The sequence below is a fragment of the Schistocerca gregaria genome, chromosome 6, assembly GCF_023897955.1.
Source record: "Schistocerca gregaria isolate iqSchGreg1 chromosome 6, iqSchGreg1.2, whole genome shotgun sequence".
In the NCBI taxonomy this organism is placed as follows: Eukaryota; Metazoa; Arthropoda; class Insecta; order Orthoptera; family Acrididae; genus Schistocerca; species Schistocerca gregaria.
In genome coordinates, this window is record NC_064925.1 from 269,878,968 (window position 1) to 269,903,824 (window position 24,857).

Here is a 24,857-nt window from a genome sequence, read left to right on the forward strand (position 1 = left end):
TGTCGATATGTTTGGACCATTCAAAGACGCAGTGGGAGGAAAGAAGTTCCATTCTGATGAGAAGGTACGCCACGCGGTACATGGGTGGTTGCGCGGACTACCAAAAGAATTTTTTTCTAAAGGAATTTATGCATTTTGTAAGCTCTGGAGGACTTCCATTGAGCGTGGGGGAGATTATATTGAAAAGTGATACAGCTTATTACCACTTCTGCACAACAAATAATATTTAAAAAAATATGTAAGGTTTGCATTTGGCTCAGCCGAGCACAGTAGCGGAACATGGACTGTGGGAATCCCGGAACAAAAAAGAATTGAAGAGACTTAGATGTAATGCTTCACAATAATGTTAAATAGAGTGGTAAGGTAAATGATGACTTACTCCGCAGTATCAGCTAAAAATGAAACACAAGGAAAATGCTGGCAAGAAGAAGGGAAACGGGGATTGGACATGTGCCGAGACATTAGGGAACAGTTTCTATGGTTCTAGGGGGAGCTGTAGAGGGTAAAAACAGAGACTGAAATTATCCAACAAATAACTGAAGCTGCAGGATGCAAGTGCTTACATGAGGTGAAGAGGATGGCACAGTAGCGAAATTCTTGACCAGCCACGTAAAACCTATCAGAACAATGACGACTCAAAATAAAGAGGAACTGCTTGCACTGAACGTTCCTGGTGCGGCACTCGTTACTATCATGGTGACAGTTTAGCTTTCGTTTGTCACCTAGACTACACTCTTTATGTTTCTGTAATAACGTTCTAACACGGCGACTGAACCTTGGCGAATCTTTAGAATACCAGAAAACCTTACTCCAGATATAGCAGACTAAGGCGTATTCTACATCGCATTTGAATTTTATCCATTTGATTTACTCATCTTTATCCTCAAACCTGAATAGTTGATGCTGAATACTCAGATAATTTGTAGTCTGATTCCTAACTGTCGTTGTAACATCAGTTTGCTCTATAATACGAGGGTGAGTCAAATGAAAACCTTAAATAATTTTGTAAATATTATTTATTGTACAGAAGTGGTACAAAGCTGTATCACTTTTCAACATAATCTCCCCCACACTCAATGCAAGTCCTCCAGCGGTTACAAAGTGCATAAATTCGTTTAGAAAAAAATTCTTTCGGTAGTACGTGCAACCACTCATTCACCGCGTGGCGTACCTCTTCATGAGAACGGAACTTCTATCTTCCCATTGCGCTTTTGAGTTGTCCAAACATATGGAAATCACTTGTGGCAAGGTCTGGTAAGTATGGTGGACGAGGAAGATACTCAAAATGCAGGTATGTGATTGTTGCAACTCTTATACGTCCAGCGTGGGGCCTTGCATTGTCATTTTGCAGAAGCACACCTGCTGACAAGCAATCCACGTTGCTTTGATTTGATTGCAGGCCGCAGATGATGTTCTAGGAGATCTGTGTATGATGCACTGGTGACAGTGGTCCCTCGAGGCATGTAATGCTCCAAAAGCCTCCTTTTTCGTCCCAAAAGAGAGTCAGCACAAATTTCCCTGCTGATGCTTCTATTGGAAACTTCTTTTGTTTTGGTGATGAGAAATGGCGCCATTCCTCGCTCGCTCTCATCGTTTCCGGTTGGTGTAAGTGAATCCAGGTTTCGTCCCCAGTAACGATTCTTGCAAGGAAGCCATCAATTTCTCATTCAAAGTTCCGAAGAAGTTCTTCGCAAGCATCAACACGTCGTTCTCTCATTTCAGGAGTCAGCTGCTGCGGCACGCATCTTGCAGACACTCTGTGAAACTGGAGCATATCATGCACAATGTCTTGTGCTGACCCATGACTAATCTGTAAACATGCTGCAATGTGATTCGCAATGTCGTTCAGTCCCACTCGGTGGTTTTCCTTCACTATGGCTTTAACTGCTGCAATGTTCTGTGGAGTGACAACTGGTAGTGCCTGACTTGGTCGAGGAGCATCTTCCACTAAAGTCACACCATTTGTGAACTTCCTACTCCATTCGTAGGCTTGCTGCTGTGACAAACATGCATCACCGTACTGAACCTTAATTCGTCAATGAATTTCAATAGGTTTTATACCTTCACTACGCAAAAACCGAATAACAGATCGCTGTTCTTCCCTGGTGCAAGTCGCAAGTGGGGCGGCCATCTTTGCACTGATACTGCGATGGTACGTGTGCATCTGCACCATGCTGACACCTACAGGCCATTCTGCACGCTGTTTGTAGCACGCTTACCACCTTACAGGATAACGAATTTAAGGTTTTCATTAGACTCACCCTCGTATGTCAGTCTTACAATCAGTGATGTTCTGCTCTACGGTAACTGAGTCGGAAAGTTCTCGTCTGTTATCAGGAGTTCCAGCACGTTCCCTTGACGACTCATTTCGCTACCTGTTCGAAATGATTTTCAGAAATAGCTGAGAAACAGCAGGCTCTTCGTGTGAGGAATGATGAAACAGACACGTATCCAACAGGGTTAATACAGAGGCAAGAATAACATTCGATATCTAAAGATTTTTTCGTGATTTCCTAATATCTATTCTCTTACCTAAATATATATTGTTGACAGTCGACGAATGCCCATGAATCTGTGCAGGGAATACCAAACATGATTCACGATGGGGACTGCACCTTCTGCGGCGGCGGCTTCAGAGTCTTCGGTAGCGGCGGCGGCAGCGGCGGCCAGCGACATGAACCACCTGCTGCGGCCCCTGCACTGGACCGCCGTCCTGCGACACCCTCACGCCGCCGCCGGATCTCCTCTCCTCTTCCGTCTGTGCACCACCGTGATGATATTCTTCGCCCTGTGCTTCATCTGCTCCGAGGGCGCCGTGCTGTTCCACCAGGGCACTGAAGACGTGGACGTCTTCATACTACTACTCAGTACCATAGACACTGCTACCATCTGGATCTTCCGTATGGTGCACACTGCTGTGTTCGAGCAGGACTTTCACAAGCTCGCTCTTCAGGTTAGTGCCGGAATGATAGTGGGTGCCGTTACTGACGCGCTGCCTCACATAGAAAGAGCACTCCTGAAATTTTAATGTAAACTTAAACATCAAAGTGTTTTACTGGGCATGGTGCTGTTGGAGGTGATATGCCATTATCTTCCTTTCCACTAACTTGCTCATGGTAGGAGGATATACAGTTTAACGTGGATACCGAAACACATTATACCGGTGCATATTTTATATTTGCAGACATTGTCAGAAGTGAAAGAAATGAGAAGTAATATCAAAATGCCACTACTTACTTTGGATAGAAATTGAGTCCTCTGAGTTCATAGTATGAGATTATACTAGAGATATGACACATTTTCCCGTGAAGGATTATTTCGATTGTATATATTCCCATTCTGGCTGTTCACCTTATATCTTAACTTTAAAATCGCCTCGCCTTCATTTTGGAAGTCTCTGCGGCGCAATGTATTCTTCATCCGAAAGAACAGGCATTAGACAAAGGGTGGTAGTACAGAGTCATCCTATGTGGGAAATCCTATCTTGTGCCAGAAAAATAACTGTGAGCCAGGTATACTCCTAACATATAATGTTAACAACTACACTGAATACCCAAATAAAATGGTCTACGTGCCAAATATAGTGTAGGCCCCCGTGAGCAAATACAATTGCGCGCAACACGACATGTCATGGACCCGATTGATGTGTGAAGTAGTGCTGGAGGGAATGTACGCCAAGAATCCTGCAGGGCTGACCACAAATCCGTAAGAGTACGAGGGGGTGGAGATCACTTCTGAACAGCACGTTGCAAGGCATCCAGATATGTTCCATAATGTTCACGTCTGGGGAGTTTGGTGACCAGCGGAAGTGTTTAAACTAAGAAGAGTTTTCCTGGAGCCACTCTGTAGCACATCTGGATGTATCAGGTTTCGCATTGTCCTGCTAGAATTGCCCAAGATTCTCGGTATTCACAATGGAGTTGAATGGATGCAGATGATCAGACAGGAAGCCCAATTACGTGTCACCTGTTAGTCGTATCAAGACGTATCAGAGGTGCCATATTACTCCACCTGCACACTCCCCACGCCATTACACAGTCTCCACCAGCTTGAACAGTCCCCTGCTGACATGTAGGGTCCATGGATTGAAAGGTTTCCCTACATACCCGTAAACGTCTGCCCACTCGACGCAATCTGAAATGAGACTCGTCCAACCATACAATAAGTTTCTAGTCGTCAACAGTCTAATCTCGATGTTGACGGGCCCGGCGAAGCGTACAACTTTGTGTTGTGTAGTCATCAATGGTACACGAGTGTGCCTTCGGCTCCAAAAGCCCATATCGGTGATGTTTCGTTGAATGGTCAACACGCTGATACTGTTAGACGGTCCATCGTTCAAATCTGCAGCAATTTGCGGAAGGACTGCACTTCTGTCACGTTGAACGATTCTCTTTAGTCGTCCGGCCACAACGTTGCCGGAGATTTCACATTCGTGAAACAGTCGTACGGTAAAACCCCCACTTCACCGCTGCCTCGAATGTTATGTGCCCCATCGCTCACGCGTTGACTTTGACACCCTGTTGGAACTCTCTTAAATCCTGATATCCTGTCATTGTAGCAGCAGTAAACGAGCTAACAACTGCGCCAGACACTTGTGCCACATAGGCGTTGCCGACCGCATTGCTGTGTTCTGCCTGTTTATGTATCTCTGTATCTGAATATGCAGGCGTATACTAATTTCTTTGGCTCTTCAGTGTATAATATGTGATTTATAATGCCCTTCCCATAGAACTGAAGGTGCGAATCGGCACAAGCTTTATTTTAATGTTAAAAAAGTACGTAACAGAAACAATTTTTCCAATTACACAATAATTTGATCAGTAAAACAGAGAAAAGGGAACGAACTAAAAATTCGTTAAACCCAATGGAACACAGTGACTGCGTACCTGCGACTTAATCAAGAGACCCATGCACTCAGTACAGGAACTGTGAATCTGAGACAGACCGTAGTACATCAATCCACAGTTGCAAAACAATTTTTTTTTTCGAAACATAGGAAAGCGGTACTCACCCGCTAGTTGTGCACCGACTGAGCCACAGTTATGTCGCTCTGCAGGCCCAGGTTTCAAGGTACATAATATTCACTGGGCTCCTAGCTGCATACTGGGGATTCAACTTGTGTGAAAACTGGCACTTGAGGATGCAGTCTCTGCTCACGGCTTTTATGTCGTTATCTGTCCATCTTGTTTCAAATCCGAGGCACTGAGCCTTTCCATATGCACATATGTCATCGGAATATAAAAGGCAATTCTAGCACAAAGTTAAAACGAAAAGAAGTAAGGCTAGAAAGAGCGCCGTATGTCCAGTCTCTGGGATTTGATATATTGTTATGAAAACTGCCTACGTCATCCGAACCGTTATCTTTCTGTCCTTCCTTAACTGACTTCATATGGAACGAAAAAGGCATGCAAAATAGCCTAGCCTGCCGCATTTCAGTATTTTAAGGGAATAGATGGGGGCAGGAGGGCGGGGGGGGGGGGGGGGTGGGGGTTAAAAGGAATTTGATTGCCTAAAGAAGCAGTATGTCTGTGACCTGTGTAGTACAAACAGCGATGTACCTATAGAGTAAAAACTCATGTTTGCTCAGAGTCACTCCAAGCTTTTTCCTGACAGACACCCGTAACCTCATCAAGAGATTTTAGTGGCACGCTTCTTAAGGACATAATCTCTTACTCCATTGTGGCATTTCTAAGAAAAATCTGAGTATCTTCTTGTCCGATGATAGTTTGGTCTTCGCCGATTTCGACAGTGGAGAACCGCAGGTCCCACCGCTTGCTTTACTCCTCAGTCTCGGGTTCATAGTGACACACCCAGCACTAATTCAGTTCGTTATGCTGGCTAACATCTCGGTTAGGCGTGCTTTTTAAATGGGTGTTAGGTTTCAGTGAAACCAACAGACGGCGACCTATACCCTGTTTAAAAAAGTTTTTAAGATATGGAAAACCCATGACTCATTTTTCGTTTTTTCCGCTATTTGTTCTATTGTATCAATTGTGACTCACTAATCTTCAAGAAAAGGAGCCACCTCTTCTCTTTTGATTCCCACTACTTCACAGAGTGATAGTGTAACACTTCGTTCTTTGTTATTCACATTTGTCTTGCTACGCTAGTATCGTCTATGCCACCTACCCACTGGTATAGTGTTGCCTTACGGTTCCGTCAACGCAATATGGATTGTTGCAGCATATGTCCCCTTAAAATATAGAATCCGTCTCCAGTGACCAAATTCAGAATCCGTCTCCAGTGACTTCCTTGTCAGAGGGACTTTAAACAGTAATCCTCCTTTCTTCTTCCTTCAAGTGCAGGAAACTACCAACTCCACCGTACTCTAATTTACCAGTTCATGTTTCCCTTTGTTTTGGCACCTGTAGCAGTGATGTACAGTACTCTGGTGCGGAGATATCTTTGTGTACTATAACTGAAAACTGATAGACACTTTGGAGATAATACTTTCTAAACCTTCTGCGCAAAAATTCAGTTAGAGCGAAATTAAATTTTAAAGTGATATAGAAATGATTACTTTGCTTTAAATCTAATGACTGGCACATTGTAAACGGAGACTAAGTGATCGACAGTGGAATTGCACATGCATCTAAATAGTCTGAGAATGCTCACTGGCTGGTCGAGACCATTAAGAGAGGGTTGAAATGTTTCTTGTAACGCTGTCGCAAGACAATACAGGAAGTATGTAAAGTTGTTCATTTCACAAAAGGCAAAGTGTAGTATCATATTTCTGTAATGCCGACTATTCATAAGAAATAGTCAACACTTATAAATACCCGGTCATATTAATTCGTTGTGATATGAAACTGAACATATAAGTTCAGTCGTAGGTAAATCAGAATGAAGGTACCAGCAAAATGAAATCGGTATACGAAGGAGATGATTTACAAAACACAAGTGCGATCCATTTTGGAAATGGTGTTCAGATGTGTACTGACTGTCCCAGAGAGAAGTAACAGAGGATATTGAACGTACAGGAGGAGATATAACCGATTGGTCACAGGTTTGTTTGATCCACGAGACAACGTCACAGAATACTGAAAAATGTGACATATTAAGCTCCTAATTACCGATATCTCACGAAGGTCTGCTTACAAAAAGTAACAACGTTAAGTTAGGGTTCTAGTAATGTACTGCTGCCGCCAAGTATACTTCCCTTGGGTGCCGCGGAGACAAGAGACTAATTACAGAACAAACAGCCCTGTTTTAGAGTATGGATGTAGCTGCTACTATGCAGGTAGATTAACTTCAATCGGCCTGCCCTGTGGCCGAGCGGTTCTATGCGCTACAGTCTGGAACGGCGTGACAACTACGGTCGCAGATTAGAATCCTACCTCTGGCATGGCTGCGTGTGATGTCCTTAGGATGGTTTGGTTTACGTAGTCCAAAGTTCTATGGGACTGATGACCTCAGAAGTTAAGTCCCATAGTACTCAGGCCATTAACTTCAATCGTTCGCCGGATCACTTCATGGTGCAATCCGCCGATGGACATCACATTGATTAAGCACAGGGCTTTGTCTTCCAGACACATTAATGATTCAGCGAGCACACGTCCCCGATACACCATTCAGTGACACCAGAGATGCAGATACTTAAGGTTATCTGCTCACAGCAGAGATGCTGTGATCTTTATTTAGCTGTTCAAGAAACTTATCTGAAGCTCAAAAACATCTGCCTTTAGATTCCCTCTTACAGTAAGAAAAGCACCAAATTCAATTTGATACCTTTTTTTTAAATACAAAAAACACACTGTAACACGTCTGTTGCTGTTGTGGTTATATCTGTTTGCTTAACATGTAGTTCAGTATCAGGTACTTTCGTTTACATATCCAGTTTCCGTTGTTAGTCAGGCTTCCACACTCTTGCACCTAGAGGTGATTAAGAAAAGGCCAACAAGCAATTAGTCTACAACATTGATTTCCTAGTGCGGAGCTTAACAAAGTTATTATTTCAGTATGTTTCTAGAGGCTTTCCTCATACTAGGTGATTCAGCTGTCTCACTGATGGATTCTATGCAGTCCACAACACCTTCAAATACCACGAGCAAGAGTTTCATACTTTCTCACTCGGTACATGCAAAGTAATTCCCCTTCAAAAAATGAATAAGGTCATTTTGTAGGAAATTTAATATAGCTACATTTGGTACTGGGACATGTTTTCGATAGAGATTCTGAATTGTTCAACAAAAATTTACGAAAGTGACCTTCAAACGCACGTATCTTGAATAACTCGAAAACTGTGGCCTCCAGTGAAAACGTATCCGATCTTAGAAAAACTTTAACAACATTTAAATATCCTAAAAGTAGATGTGGTTAATTTTTTTTCTGAAATACTAATAATTTCCATGAATATGAGAATATTGCACATGGTGTTGCATGTTACATAAAACACAGAAGTATGGGCAGCTGCATCACCTGATATTTTCCCAATACCTCTGTTCAAAGAATATGAAGGATTACCCTTTGTATTACATGACTCTCCTTCAGTCATCACTGACTCCAGTTATTGTGTCCAAAAGCGGCAAAAATTTTTTGAACGTTATTATTTTTTGCGTTACTACATCTTTATAAGGCATAAGTTACACAGCCTAAATGCTTTTACGGAAAGCATTATTGCTTTCCGCGAAATTATTCATGTTGCCATATGGCAACGCTTGGCGCTTTCACTACCTAAATTAATTTGGATTACTGTTTCAACAAAATAAAAAGGTTGTTTAAAGTTCTTAGTACATATACAACTTTTGTATAAATTTATTATAAACTCCAGGTCACATAATTGATACTTTATAACGAAATTACAGTTGAAACTTATTGGCAGATTAAAACTGTGCGCTAGACCGAGCCTCGACCTCAGGACCTTTAACTTTCGCCGGTAAGTGCTCTACAAACTTAGCTACCCAAGCATGGCTCACAACATGTCCTCACAGCTTTAATTCCGCCAGTACTTCGTCTTCTACCTTCCAAACTTCACAGAAGCTCTCTGCCAGGATGTTTAATATCAGCGCACACTCCGGTGCAGAGTGAAAATTACATTCTGGAAACATCCCCCAGGCTGTGGCAAAGCCATGTCTCTGCAATATCCTTTCTTCCAGGAGTGCTAGTACTCGTAAGTTCGCAGGAAGGCTTCTGTGAAGTTTGGAAGGTAGGAGACCGGGTACTGGCGGAATTACAGCTCTGAGGACGGGTCGTGAGTCGTGCTTGGGTAGCTCTGCTGGAGGCTGGCACGGTAGCTCAGCATGTTCGGTCAGAAAGCTGGATGGTATCAGTAATAAAAAAACTGAGTGAAAGAACAAACAACGAACTTGAACGGATGTCATGCGACATCCGCAACTACCAAACACAACGAACAAAATGAAAACAAAGTTAGTAGAGCACTTGCCTGCAAAAGGCAAATGTCCCGAGTTCGAGTCTCGGTCCGGCCCATAGTTTTAATCTGCCAGGAAGTTCCATATCAGCGCACACTCCGCTGCAGAGAGGAAATTTCATTAAGTACAGTTGATTATGATACGCAGCTAAAAGAATCGCTTACTTCAATTTAGCATTACTGTACGTGAAACGGAATACAACAATCGTAACACAATGACACATTACATTTGGAACACATTGTTTCACAATAAATTTACAGTCCTTATGACTATTCCTCATTTTTTCTTTCCATCTGTATGTCGGACGAGATGGTCAGTCTTATCAAATATAACTGAATCCGAAATACCCATCTCTGCAAGTACACTGCTACTACTTTCCTCTCGAATTCAAGATAAGAAATATTTTTATTTCTTCCTTTACTATAAATAAACTGGAAGCAGTCTTGATCGCATAAATTTTTTAATGTGGTGACCGGTTTTGATCTTTTGATAAGATCATCTTCAGACCTTGGATGTCTGCCGGAGGCGGTGGCGCATGGCAACCCTGTTGCTTGAGGCTGGTGGTGTACTGCTGTACATATGTATGAATAATTGGATTCCCAGACCAATATTCAGACATGCTTAATTTCATTAATCGTGACATGATAAATATAGTGAGAATAAAGATGTAAATAGCATTTACATTCACGTAACTCCATACTCCTTGGATCCTTTCTGGACTATGACCAGCAGCCGCCATTTGAGAAAAGTATCTGTTAGTTTCCTCACACCAAATGTTTATGATGTGCTAAAGAACAACCGAGAGAAACTGAACATGCTGTCACTGTTTGCGATAACTTTCAGTCCTGAAAATGTTCTAAGTGTGCGTGAAATCTTATGAGACTTAACTACTAAGGTCATAAGTCCCTAAGCTTACACACTACTTAACCAAAAATATCCTAAGGACAAAAACACACACACACACACACACACACACACACACACACACACACACACACACACACACACACGCACGCACACATACACACACACACCCATGCCTGAAGGAGAACTCGGACCTCCGCCGGGAATAGCCGCACAGTCCATGACTGCAGCACTTCGACCGCTCGGCTAATCCACTTGCAGTCCAGAAGTATCTGCGTGAAACTTGTGTTTCATAGTATTGAAGTTGTCATTTTCGCACGCTATTTTTGTCTTGTTCGGGGTTCTGATGCCTTTTCATCTATCTCACTATCTGTAGATTCATCTTGTGTGCACAAATCCGAGTCTGGGGATGGCAATGGAACAGCTGGAGTAGCACGTGTGCCTGATGTAGATGTTCATCGTCCGATTTGGACAATGCTTCACTTCCATCTTCAAAGTTAGTATCTAGTATGTGAGAAAGAGCTGCCTCCACAGTATATCGCTTATCTGCCATATCACTTCCAGTAGATACTGAGGGTAACAACACGTCACTTCAGATTATAAACAAGGCGGGAAACGAGCAGTACAACTCAAGTGAAACCAACGCTTTGGAACTGATTGCAACTGCCATCTAGTGACTCTGTTGTTAACTGCAGACTTTGAACAAAGCCGCTTGATGGTGCATAGTTCAAACTTTCTCACAACTCGAGCGTAGTGAAGCGGAGAAATATGTCGCGAGGCGGAACTGTTACGGCATCTCCGGCGGTACCTCGTAACGAGTACCGCCATTCGATTGTGGCTTCTGTCGCCAATCGAAGACCGGCCGGAGTGGCCGTACGGTTCTAGGCGCTGCAGTGTGGAACCGAGCGACCGCTACTGCCGCAGGTTCGAATCCTGCCTCGGGCATGAGTGTGTGTGATGTCCTTAGGTTAGTTAGGTTTAATTAGTTCTAAGTTCTAGGCGACTGATGACCTCAGAAGTTACATCGCATAGTGCTCAGAGCCATTTGAGCCAACCAATCGAAGCGTTAGGTTTTTGCAGGTGCCAGCCAGCCAATCAGCCAACCAGCCAGGCGCCGGAGATCGTCGCCATCAGTTTCTCGTGTTGTGCCATCGTGTTTGTGTTTAGTGTTCGCCGTCGAGCTCCAATGTTCATCTGTGCAGCCGAAGTAGTCAGTGTTTGTGCGCCGTGCCGACAGTTTTTCGTGTGTTTCTCGTCGAGTGTGAACGGCTTCGTGTTTTTTGTATTCTGTGTTTACTGTGTTTGCCCACCAGTTTGATCAGTCTATGTGTCTTCGTCATATTGTTCATTATCAATACTGAGGTTGAAGAGCAGCGTAGGATGCTGCTCCCATCCCGCCTGTTGTACAGGTGTTTAAAATAACAAGAAAGGAAAAAAAACTGCTACGGCAGTCCACAGGCTGCGTGACACTGGCTGCACTCGACTGATCTAGCAGTCCACCGGCTAAACGGCATATTCGCTCCCGACTTCATCGTATCCAAAGGCCTAATACATCTTGTGTCTACTGGAGGTGTTCTTCCCAAGTATCAGATGCTAACAAAGGTTGTCCACATAAGCAGTGACCTGGTCTAGTAGCTGGGGACCTATTACTTTATCCAGGGCTGCTATAAGTCCTCCAGTACTAATCTGTTAACCAAAAGGAAGAACACAAAACTGATAGCTTCTCCAAGCGAAGACAAAAGCAGTATACCGCCTGGATTCCTTGGATAGTAATATTTGGCAGAAAGGTTAGCACAAGTCGATGGAAGTTAAATATTTCTTGCCAAAGAACTTTTGTATCTGCTCGTCGAGATTCTCAGGCCTTTTGCATATCGGCACAATAATTTTATTTATGTCCCTTGCATCTAAGACAGCTGTATGCTTTTGTCAGCTTTCATGACGGCTAATAAGGGCCTACTATAGGGTGAATTCAATTGCACGATAATTTCCCAATCTTGCATTTTTCTTATCTGTCTTATTACCTCACCCTTCTTCGTCCACATTTTGCAATAGGTCTGGTGCGGATACAATTTCATATCATAATTATAACTGTTTATGACACCTGGGCGGTCTATGAATACTTTTTCATAGTTAGATCATAGATTTACTAATTGCCTAGCCTGGATTTTGTCTTTGTATGAAGCTTCCTTCGCTTTCTCCTCAGCCATGGCGGAGATGTCACATTGTTGTGAACACCATCCTTATGGCTAGTATGCCACTCTTTCGGATGATCATACTCTAATATAAGCAATTTTTGTTTGCTTACCGCTATATTTTCAGATCTATTCAGCTGAAGGCCTGCCTCGATTTCTCTATTATGCTGTAAAGTTACCTTTCGCTCCTGCTTCTTCAGTTCAGAGTCTTCTCAAACGAGATCTGTTATTGCTTCTCAAACCTGGAGAAATTCGATGCCCGAAGTCATTGGTACAGACAGGTTTTCTGTCGCATACACTCAGGACTCGAAGTATTGGCGTCGATGTTACAATGTACAACTGTATCCTGTGCAGCATTCATTTATTGTGCTGGCAGGTCATGGTCCCCATAATCAAAACGGGTCCACTCATTGTTTGGAATTCTTATTTTAGCATCAGCTCGTAACTGACTGGAAGACAAGTGGTCTACTAATCTGTAACAGTACGGAACAGAATCAAAAATCATGAAGGAGTCACTTTCTCTTAGCAAACAATCCAAAACAAACCAGTTACTGGCCTACTTACTCACCAACATCTTTATTTCCTGAACTTTCATCTGTGTCTACATTCGGATTTGGTGGCTGAACAAACACATCACCTCCAGTTTCATCATTACAAACAATGTCCAGCACCTCAGCAGGTGAGAAGCTTCTCTTTTTTTAAAAAAAGGGAAAATTCATTTTGCTGAGTAAATGAGCCAAGCATTGGTATATGGCGACACTGAAGTTCAAACAGCCAAATTCAATAACAAGCGATAACTTTCAATGAATATATATCTGAGTATACTGTATAAAAATAATAAGAAACAAAATCATGTTTAATTTATTATTGTGGAGAATATACTTGCTCGAAATTATACACATTTATTCTTCCTCTTTCAGCAAATGACGAATTCCAACACTGCATATGTCGCAAGTGTTAAATGTATTATTAAAACTATAGCACTGTAGTGGTGTTTAGAGTCCTACAAAACGAAAGCAGGTGCTGCCAGCACTCCTGCTTCATTGGTGCCTCAGAAGAAACGCCTTTAAAAAAGTGTAACAAGCGTTGCCATGTGCCAACACATGACAATAATGTATTAGTTTAACAAGTAGTATAGACTAAGGAAAACATTTCTGATTAGGGAGGAGTGGGTTAAAATCTCAGTCTCTATATCCTGATCAATCAATCAATCCCATCATTCCCATTTCTTTAACAACATCACTCTTCTCCAACAGACCTAAAGGTTTTCTCTAATAACTTTCATTTCATTGTGGTGGTCGTAACCCAAATCCGTCCTTCTTTTGTTCCAAGAAATTTTATAGGACCGCTTTCATGTTGAAGGAAATATCTGATTTACCAAAGAAGAAACTTAGTTTATTTTCATTGTCAGAGGCAACCGTTCATACTGTTGCATGTCATGTATAACATAACTCACTTTATCTACCTGCACGTGGGCGATGACTTTGCTGAGTTCTTGACTTGGGACGACATTCCAGTAATACGCTCCAGATGTCGCATGGTGCGTCGTTTCACGCTGACGTTCGTCTGGGTGTCCCTGTCCGGCTGCTGCTACTTTCTGGTCTCCCCTGCGAGTGCTGATGGGCTGCCCTTCATACTGGCTCTGCCCTACGACGCTTCGACGCCCTCGGGCTACGCCGTCTCGTGGCTCTTCTGCGCCGTAGTGTGCCTCCACGCCGTGGTCATGACCACGGTGCTCGACTCCTTCAACGTCAGCCTCATCGCGCAGCTACGTATACAACTCACACTGCTCAGCAGCAAAATTGTCATTCTCGCCAAAGAAATGTCTGATGTACCTGCACATTCAACGGAAAAGTCTTCCTACCACGATCTACACTACCGACTGAAGAAATGCGTCCTTCACCATCAAGCCATTATTAAGTAAGAACATTTGCAACTACCAGTAATAGTATTGTTACATGCATGTTTATGTGCAGTGTCATGCATGTAGATGCCGTGATCAACTGTGTTGCAAATATCTCTGCCAGTTATGAAGGTTAACTAATAGCGTGTTACAGATTCCACCACCGTTTACATATTTTACAATACTTTACGTTTTTTAAAACTCCCTATGAAATAACAGAATTAGGAAAAGATAAAGAAATATTATTAAGAATCCATGAGACACAAAATATATCTTATCGAGAATGAACAAACGTTACAATATTATTTTTGTAACAGAAAAAAAGAAACGGTTTCACATCGACCTATATCAGAAAACGAGAGTCTAAAACGAGCATTTATTACACAACAATACAGTGGGATTGAGATAAACAACACAAAGTATTATAAACTTTAATACGTAATATTACTGTTCCACAATGATATGTCTATCTTCTTCCAAGTACCGATGGAATATCCGGCCTAATACAGAAGACGTTGAAAGTGACCTTCATAAGACCCAGTAGAGGTTGCATCACATGAAATACCTAATTCTCGCGATTCTCCCACACATCCTGGTTTGTCTCCTAAAGGCGTCACCGCGTAGATAACGACGTCAATCGAGTAACTACATACAGCTCAATACACAGAAAGACATATACAGGGATCCACGTGTAAATGACAAACAGTTCAGCAGAGCAATGAAGCAATACCACATTGCTCTATCTCTTTCTCTTTGATGTTTAGGTGAGAACATTCATCAAGATACGGATGGTTATTTGGTAACCGTGATAGCGTTACGGAGATGTTAGCAAATTCAAGTGGCAGACTCTGCAAGAGAGGCGCTCTGCATCGCGGTGTAGCTTGCTCGCCAGGTTTCGAGAGGGTGCGTTTCTGGATGAGGTATCGAATGTATTGCTTCCTCCTACTTATACCTCCCGAGGAGATTACGAATGTAAAATTAGAGAGATTCGAGCGCGCACGGAGGCTTTCAGACAGTCGTTCTTCCCGCGAACCATACGCGACTGGAACAGAAAAGGGAGGTAATGACAGTGGCACGTAAAGTGCCCTCCGCCACACACCGTTGGGTGGCTTGCGAAGTGTAAATGAAGATGTAGCTGTAGATGTTACATCTAGGTGGACTGGTAATCCTTTACGATAATAACTGGAAGCAGATTACAACGGTCGACTTTTCCATTGAGCAGAATACAGTAGGACTGCAGATGTGCCTCCAGAGGCCACTGTTGATCACGTCAGAGAAGAAACGGAACACCTCAGTGAAGTTGGTTGATGGACGACTGTTACAATGTCCGGGAAAGGACATAAAATATGTTGTGACTATCGGTCCGACCTCATCTTGGTGACTTTCCATGTCTGGTTCTTTGAATGTAGAATCGTTTTTCAGTTTCTAGCCTATTCGCTTACAGATACGGAAAGGTTCAAAATATCATATTTAGTGATAAGAGATTTCAACTGAAACAATTAATGTTAAGTAGTAACGATATGATTACATCTTGGGAAAAATTACTAGTATTGTTTATCCAGGCAAAATAGTGAAAGTCATGGGTGTTTTATCTACTGAACGCTGTCTCGATTTCGTGACATTACGAACAAATTAACTATAGTGTGAAAGAAATGATTCAGGTTATGTATAGGTCTCTTAAGAATAACGTAGTTGAAAAAACTGAATGGGACTTACTTTCGTTAGACAGCTACCGGTGTTGAACGTTAGACTACTATGTATGAAAGACCGGTTCCATCGTCGTAGTATTTGTATCTACATCCACATCATACTCGTGTAGCCACCTAATGGTGTAGCGGAGCAAATAGCACGTGGGAAGAATTATTGTCGGTAAGCCACATTTTTTTTTTTTTTCTTTTGCGTCGTCACTCTTCTGACTGGTTTGATAGGGCCACCATGAGTTCCATTCCTGTGCCAAACTCTTCGTGCTCAGAGTAGGATTTGCAGCCTAGGTCCTCAGTTAGTCGATGGATGTACTCCAACTTCTGTGTTCCTCTATAGTTTTTGCCCTCCATAGCTCCCTCTATTACCATGGAAGTCATTCCTTGATATAATAACATATGTCCTACACACCGTCCTTTCTCCATGTCAGTTTCTTCCAAATATTCCTTTTTTCTTCTATGCCATCGGACAAATCTTTCCCATTATAGAGATCTTTAAAGAATGCTTTCCACCTCTTCGTTCACTCCTCTGCATATGATCGTGGAATTCCGGTTGCACTGTTAATGCTACCACCCTTGTGTTTAATATCACTGAAGCTGTGAAAGCCTTCCAAAATCTTTTCTTTTTCTATTTCTTTACATTTTTCATGCAGCCATAGTGTATTAAATTGGCTATACGTCCTATTTCTTTCATTCCTCAGCGACTTGTATTTCTGAATTCGTGAATTTCCTTGAACATTTTCGTGCTTCCTTCTTTCATCGATCAACTGAAGTATTCCGTATTTATTGGCTATAATTTCTCGACTTTTCTCCTTATCTCAGTACTAAAGCCTTCTGTGATGCAGAACACTTGTCCTGTAACGTCTACCAGTGGAGTTTTTGGAGCATCACCATAATGCTGTCACTTTGGCTAACCGATACCGCGACGAAACGTGGTGATTTCCCGGTTGCTTCATTATGTCTTCCCTGTTCTTCGAAATCTGAATCGTCTTTCTTTTGTTTATTACTGCAATTGCGATTGCTGCAGAACCGCACGCAAGTGAATCAATAGTTGCTAGGTATCATAATGCAGCTAATAATAATGGAGGAAATCCACATTCGTATTGTGATATTCCAGGCCACTGACCTAAGTCTGCTGTACCTTCTTTCTTGTTATTAGATGTTCTATCATCTTTTTCACAACAGGAATACCTGATGTTACTAGTATATTTCCACCAGTTTTTGCATGGCAAGTCTCTTCCTCTGCTTTTCTTTTTTTGTACATCAGTTAAATATCGTTCACTACTGTTTAATAGTCCATTATTCAGTTTAAATTTAATGGATTTTTGTTTAGTTTTCGACATGGTGGCTAAGTGTAATGAAATGAAAACAGATTCATTTATATAGATAATGAATTTATAGGGATTAACAATCTTACAATCCTCATCCATTTTTGTCAAGCTGTAGTCTTAATCCTGCTCCACCAAGCGTTAGTTCAGAACCCATACGTACTTTTTGGTCTCCATACATTATTACTGTAACTGTAGTTGCAGGTATTTTTTCTAGTAGTGAAATATCACATGCTTCCCTTCTATCTACCACAGATAATTGAAATTCTCTATCAGCTTCACGCCTAGATTCTTAATCTTTGTTATCTCTATAGGCAATAACATGTTTTTTGCCAGCTGCATCTAATGGATTAATTCCTTTACCTCCATGTGCTATATTTTTTCTTCCAGTTTAGTAAATCATCTGCACTAATTATATCCTTGTAGATGCATCTCTGGCATTGGTAAATTATTTAAAACCTAATTTACTAGACCTTTTTCAATTAAATAGACCTTTCCCATTTTACTGGTATATGGTAAATATTTTAAAAATCTAATCAAATGTAAAATTCCTTTGGGGTTGTCTGCTAATATCTGTGTTATTCCAACTTTCTCATCATGATGATTTCTATTTCCAGCTAATTCCTCTCTATGAATTACTGTTATTCTATCGATTTAATCTCTAACAATGTTCATCTAAACGTATTCAGCTAGGTTTTCTGTGTGTTTTCTTTTATTAAACCTTGACCATTTTCTGCATCTGAATAGTCTAAACAATGAGAATCTGTGAAAAGTGATATGCTTTTGGAAAACAAACATGAACATTTTTTTATCATTTTATTGTATTTTTTATCTCTAGTCCATTTTATTTTATTTGGGCTACTCTCAAAATAAATTGCTCCATAATGGCACAACATTTCTGAATAATTTGATAAATCAACAAAATCTAATTTTTCCCCCATATCATCCATAGTAATCTGGTTTTTAGTTAAAGGATTTATTAGACCATCTATACTATTATATTCTGTTCCACCAATTTTTAATTTATCACTATCGAAATCGACTGTAAAATGCTCAACGAATTTAAATCTATGAACAGGTTTTACTCCAAAAGATCGATCATCACTTTGATTAATATACTTTAACATTCTTTCACTAATATTTATCTTTTGTAAAATCACCTTCTTCTATTTTCGTATTGGACTACATCTACTTTTTATTAACAGCACCTTTTTCCTCTTCTTCATATTTATTTATTTCTGATACACTTACAGACCAATCTTAAAGTTTTCTATTTAGCGATAAATCTCCAAATTCTCCTAGGTGACGATGTTGATGATTAGGAAACATTATCATCTAATCCTACAATTCCTTCTTTTACTGGTTCAATAGTATCAATAACTGATTGATCTTCTTGTTTATATTTTTCATATTCTGTTCACCGTTGTTTTTCCCAAAGCCTGAATTGTTCTTTCAATTCTTCAGCTTTCCTTCTGTTTTGTTAAGCTTGACAACAACTTCTGCGTCATATTTTGCAAACATTATTAGAGATGAAAAACATTAATTAATTTTTTAATCTCTTATGTTATGCTTATTTTTAATGTTTACATTCTTAAGAAATTCTGTATTTTATTCATGAACTGACATTTATTCGGTTTTCTAGTCATGTAGCAATTCCAAATTCATAGTTCCAACATTTACTACACATTTTTTATAATCATCAAATCTTAGGTCACCACTGGCAAACTCATGACAAATATGATTTGATTTGACTCAAATTATTAAAGAAATTATGATTATATCTGACTAATTTCTGTGGGTCTTTGAATAAGTTTGAGCTTGTAAGAACAGTCTATTCCTTCATTTCTTCCTCTAGTGAAATATTCTCTAAATACAACCTAATTTTCAAGAATGAAGTCATCAAATGCTACACCAGTACAATCTAGAAATTTATCTAATGGAATAATTTCACCATTGTATTTAATACAAGAAGTAATTTTTTTCGTTGTGCTAATCTTCATTTTGTCACATCCTTTCATGAACTCGTGATGGTTTGGTGGATCTAAACTTTTTGAATGAACATACAGACGATTAATTTTATTCCAAAACATCCATCCCAGGGGTAAAATGTAACTGTCGATCAATAATGTAGTTTCTATACAATCACAATTGAACATCAAATAGAAATCAGTAATAGCTTACCACATTTCTTTTGGTTTCCAATCTATCATTTATTTAAATAAATTTTCATTAGTATAGACAAGTAAATTATTTTAATGACGTGATAAGTCATCTGTAATTAAAAAAAGATTGACTGCTCCAATAAAAGAAACTTATAAAAATGTTTCACTAGTGGGCTTTTATTAAAATTTTATAACATCAAAAATTACATTCAAAGTTTATACAGTAAACACCAATACAGAAGGTATAGAAATTTCAATACAATATTGCAGTTTAAAAAAATTAGAAAATATATTCCTCGAAAAATCAAAATATTCTTATTAACACAGATGAAATTTTAAATAGAATTGTCATCAAAAATGATGCAAAATCTTACATAGACATAGAAAAGAGTACTAGTAGTATAATACAACCAGGTTGTTGAAGCTAATGAAAAGACTGTTGTTAAAGATGTTCCCAAAATTATTTCAATTAAATAAATAAACATAAATTGTAATGTAGCTGAGCGAATGTTTGTTCAACATACTGATCATTTTCATAGAGACGTTAACAGTACTGCTTCCTTCAAACCAAAAGCTAAATTTGGAAGACCAATAATTTATGCATGACATTATCCTGAAGTTATTACTGTTTTTGATCGCATTCAAGATGTAGAAATTAATGTAACTGATGAAAATGGCAATCTAATTGACTTAAATGGTGCTTGTGCAACAATGGTTTTAAAATGTCTTTATCAATTTTATCATTAATAAATTATGAACAAAGTCGAGATCTATCTGTGCTGCACATTATCTGTGGTATGCAAATAATAATTTAAGTGCATCCAACAAGGATACAGAGATTGAAACATATATTGGTGATGGGTGGCTTCATCTGAATCATGCTCAATTATACACAAGCTTTAGAATTGTTACAGGTAATCCAGTTGGATCAGATTCAGATTATCCAATAAATGATACAAAATCCTAGAAAAATTTATCGAAAATTATGTAGTAGAACTGCTAGATTGTGTGACCATAAGGAAAGGAAATAGTATTTTATCTAGAATCGAACATCCTTTTATTTCATTAACAGCTATTTTGTATTTAACTTCTTCTGTTACTGACAAAATAAGCTTGGAAGGACATCTTTTCTTAAAAGATTATGAATAAATTATCTGGAAAGGATATTTAACAGTAATTTTTACTAGGTCTTCCAATTCCAGAAATACAATTCTTAGGTGGCCTGATTGTACTAATGCTGGAGTGAAGTTAAAGATACACTTTCTAAGGAAAGAAAAACTGTAATAGAAGTTCGTGTAAAAATTATTAAATATGAACTGAATGATGAATTAGAACAACAAGAAAATATTATCGAAAATACATAAGTTCTGGTATCTTTTTATGAACAACAAAATGTAAAAGTTGCAGAAATGAGTGGTAAGAAATATTTAAAACTTGATATCACAAATTACAGTAAATGTGTGGAATTTGAAATGCCATATTTCTTATCTGTTACATTTCAAACAAATCGTAAAAATAATCGGTTCCTTCACTCTTCATTATTCGACCACATTAATCTACAGAATATATACTTAAAAAATGGAAGAAACGAAATTTTCCCACAGCAAATGTGGAATATTAATTCGCCAAATAACTTTCTGAAAAGCATATTATACATTTTTCGATTTTGATCAAGTTACATTACTCTAATTAGACACTGACATAACTCCATATAATTTCGAAGTTTACTATCTTATCTTTGTGATAAACATGATGTGTAGAAAAAATATTGTTAAGTTCACAGAAAAAAACTGTGAAACTTTGAGCTACTTTTAATGAAAAAAATCCTTAAAAATACTTCACCAAATGTACTTATGTATGGTAACAAAAAATTAACCTATGATACACTGCACAGAATACTTACTGAAAATTTTTAACTATTTAAATTCTTTGATTAAGTAAATGAATTAAAAATTATAACATGTTAAAAAAATCTTTAGAGCACATTTACATTTCATTTTGAAGTATTTCCCGAAAGATAGAGGAAACAGAAACTAAAAAAATTGTATATGTTTTCATTCTGTTTAAAATCAGTTAATATTTGTGTGATATCAGCGGACAGTTCTGGCTGTAGGCCCAAGCCTGCTTCATCTGGCACTGACAGCTTAAGCCACATATTTATCTGGCTGCGTGTGGCCTCTAGACAAAGATAATACTGACCTAGTGCAACACTTTCTGTTAACACTGGCAAAGACGTGCGGTGCCTAAATTACATAAACATTCACTCATGTCATTTACTAAGCAGTTCAGAGAGGGCTCTGATGTACACTCCACTGAAAATAATGGGGCAATGTGTTTCAATATATACATATAAGTTCGTGGCGGCCTCCGTCGGTAATGCTGACCCACCCATAGCCTTGATGACAGCTTCCACTCTCGCACGCATACATTCAGTCAGTTGCTGGAAGGTTTTCTGCTCATGGCAGCCAGATCTTCACGGAATGCTGCATTGAGCAGAGTTATCTATGTCGGTCGGTGAGGCATGGCCAGAAGTCGGCCTTTTAAAACATCCCAAAGGTGTTCTATATGATTCAGGTCAGGACTCTGAACAAGTCAGTCCTTTACACGGATGTTATTGTCGTGTACCTAGTCCGCCACAAGCCGTGCATTATGAAAAGCTGCTCGATCATTTTCAAGGATGCAATCGTCATTCCCGAGTTGCTCTTCAACAATGGGAAGCGGGAAGGTGCTTAAAGCACCAGTGTAGACCTGTGCTGTGGCAGTGCACGCAAAACAACAGGGGGTGCAAGCCCTCTCCATGAAAAACACGACCACACCATAACACCACCGCCTCCGAATTTTACTGTTGCCACTACACACGCTGGCAGATGACGTTCACCAGGAGTTTGCCATATCCACACCCAGCCATCGGATCGCCACATTGTGTACCGTGATCCGTCGCTCCACACAACGTTTTCCACTCTTCAGTTGTCCAAGGTTTACGCTCCTTATACCAAGTGAGGTGTCGTTTGGCATTTACTGATGTGATATGTGGCTTATGAGCAGTCGCTTGACCATCATATCAAAGTTTTCTCACCTGCTGCCTAACTGTCATAGTGCTTGCAGTGGATCCTGATGCAGTTAGGAATTCCTATGTGATGGTCTGGATAGATTCCTGCCTATTGCACATTACTATACTCTTCATCTGTCAGCTGTCTCTGTCAGTCGAGGTCGGCCTATAAGGTTTTGTGCTGTACGTGTCCCTTCACGTTTCCGTTTCACTATCACATCGGAAACAGTGGACCTAGGGATGTTTAGGAGTGTGGAAATATCGCGTACAGATGTATGACACAAGTGACACCCAATCACCTGACCACTTTAGAATTCCGTGACTTCCGCGGAACACCCCATTCTGCTCTCTCACGATGTGTAACGACTACTAAGGTAGCTGATATGAAGTACCTGGTAGTAGATGGCAGGACAATGCACCTAATTTGAAAGACGTATCTTTCTGTGAATGTCCAGATACTTTTGATGACATCTACATCTACATTTATATACCGCAAGCCACCCACCGGTATGTGGCGGAGGGCACTTTACGTGCCACTGCCATTGCCTCCATTTCCTGTTCCAGTCGCGTATGTTACGCGGGAGGAACGACTGTCGGAAAGCCTCCGTGCGCACTCGAATCTCTGTAACTTTACATTCGTGGTCTCCTCAGGAGGTATAAGTAGGAGGAAGCAATATATTCGTTGCCTCATCCAGGATCGCACCCTCTCGAAACCTGGCGAACAAGCTACAGCGCGATGCAGAGCGCCTCTCTTGCAGAGTCTGACACTTGAGTTTGCTAAACATCTCCGTAAAGCTATCACGCTTTCCAAATAACCCTGTGACGAAACACGCAGCTCTTCTTTGAATTTTCTCTATCTCCTCTGTCAACCCGATCTGGTACGGATCCCACACTGATGAGCAACACTTAAGTATAGGTCGAACGAGTGTTTTGTAAGCCACCTCCTTTGTTAATGGACTACATTGTCTAAGGACTCTCCCAATGAATCTCAACCTGGCACCTGACATAGTGTATGTTGAAATTGCTCCGTTAAAAACGACATTTTGAGCTGTATATAGAAGGAAGTCTAGAATCCAGTCGCAAATCTGTTCCTATTCTCATCAAATCTTATTTTTTCGGCTAAATGGCAGCGCGATTCGATTTCTAACGCGTTCCTGAAGTCAAGGAACACGGCGTCAACCCGAATGCCTGTGTCCAAGGCGCAGCGGATCTCATGGAGGAACGGGAAGAACTTTCTTCCTAACAAAGACTTCGTTTGGTATAGGGCTATGAATGTGACAACCTTATCAGATCAGGAAGTAAAGACGTGTTGTTGGCAGTGATGAGCGACTACTGGTCTACCAAATGTGACCACAGAATGGAACGAAGGACGTAATGTTCAAATAACAGTAAAGGGCCTTGCCTCTTCGGCTGCAGTGTTACCTGGACGGTGAAGTGCTAGGATGGATGTACATTCGTCTGCGTGTACGGTGGAGGCCGTCTGCCACCTAATGGCCGGCCGGGGTGGCCGAGCGGTTTTAGGCGCTACAGTCTGGAACCGCGCGACCGCTACGGTCGCAGGTTCGAATCCTGCCTCGGGCATGTATGTATGTGCTGTCCTTAGGTTAGTTAGGTTTAAGTAGTTCTAAGTTCTAGGGGACTGATGACCTCAGAATCTAAGTCCCATACTGCTTAGAGCCATTTTTGAACCACCTATGAGCTCGAGAAATCACTGTCATTGTGCCCACTTCCGGTGGCCACAAACCACAATTGCCTGAGACAACGAAGACATGTGAACGTGGTCGTTTGTTCTGTATGTTAAGTCTATAAGTGTTAAAGTCTCACTACAGCTCGATGATAGTTGTACGACAGCCTTCATGACCAAGAAACACAGTTGTCACAAACCAGCTTGTGTCATTCTGTTGATAATGTGTATACCATAGGTTCTTAATCATTATGCACTGAAGACGGTACGTCGGGAAGATGTCAGAGCATGACTCACTGCCTCTTTTTTTTTAAAAAAAAGAAAAAACCTACAAACAATATAACAATAGTGCGATGTCCGGCCTCAATTGACGAGTAATGTGCTGGCCCCATCGGAACAGTGAAGGGTTTCGCAGTGAACCTGGCATCTCGTATGCCGTCGTATAGGTAAGATATTTGCGTGGAAGGTAAATTGATCGTCATGTTTCTGCACCATGCACCATTCCTTAGTGGGCTCTCAGAGAAATGACTTGCATAGAGGTAGCCAGAAGCAGAAAGAGACCTTCAGTAATTCACCATTAGGTGTGCCGTTTACATCTGCATATACA

The 24,857-nt window shown here is 40.5% G+C and overlaps 1 protein-coding gene across 1 annotated transcript in view; it reads left to right on the forward strand.

The window, feature by feature from the left end:
* Positions 1–2,602: 2,602 nt before the first annotated feature.
* The window catches only part of LOC126278828 (odorant receptor Or2-like), a 49,840-nt gene continuing 27,585 nt past the window's right edge, over positions 2,603–24,857 (forward strand). Inside the window, exons 1-2 of the mRNA XM_049979103.1 lie at positions 2,603–2,953; positions 13,896–14,344. Coding sequence (XP_049835060.1) covers positions 2,603–2,953; positions 13,896–14,344 — 800 coding nt within the window. The remainder of the gene's footprint in view (positions 2,954–13,895; positions 14,345–24,857) is intronic.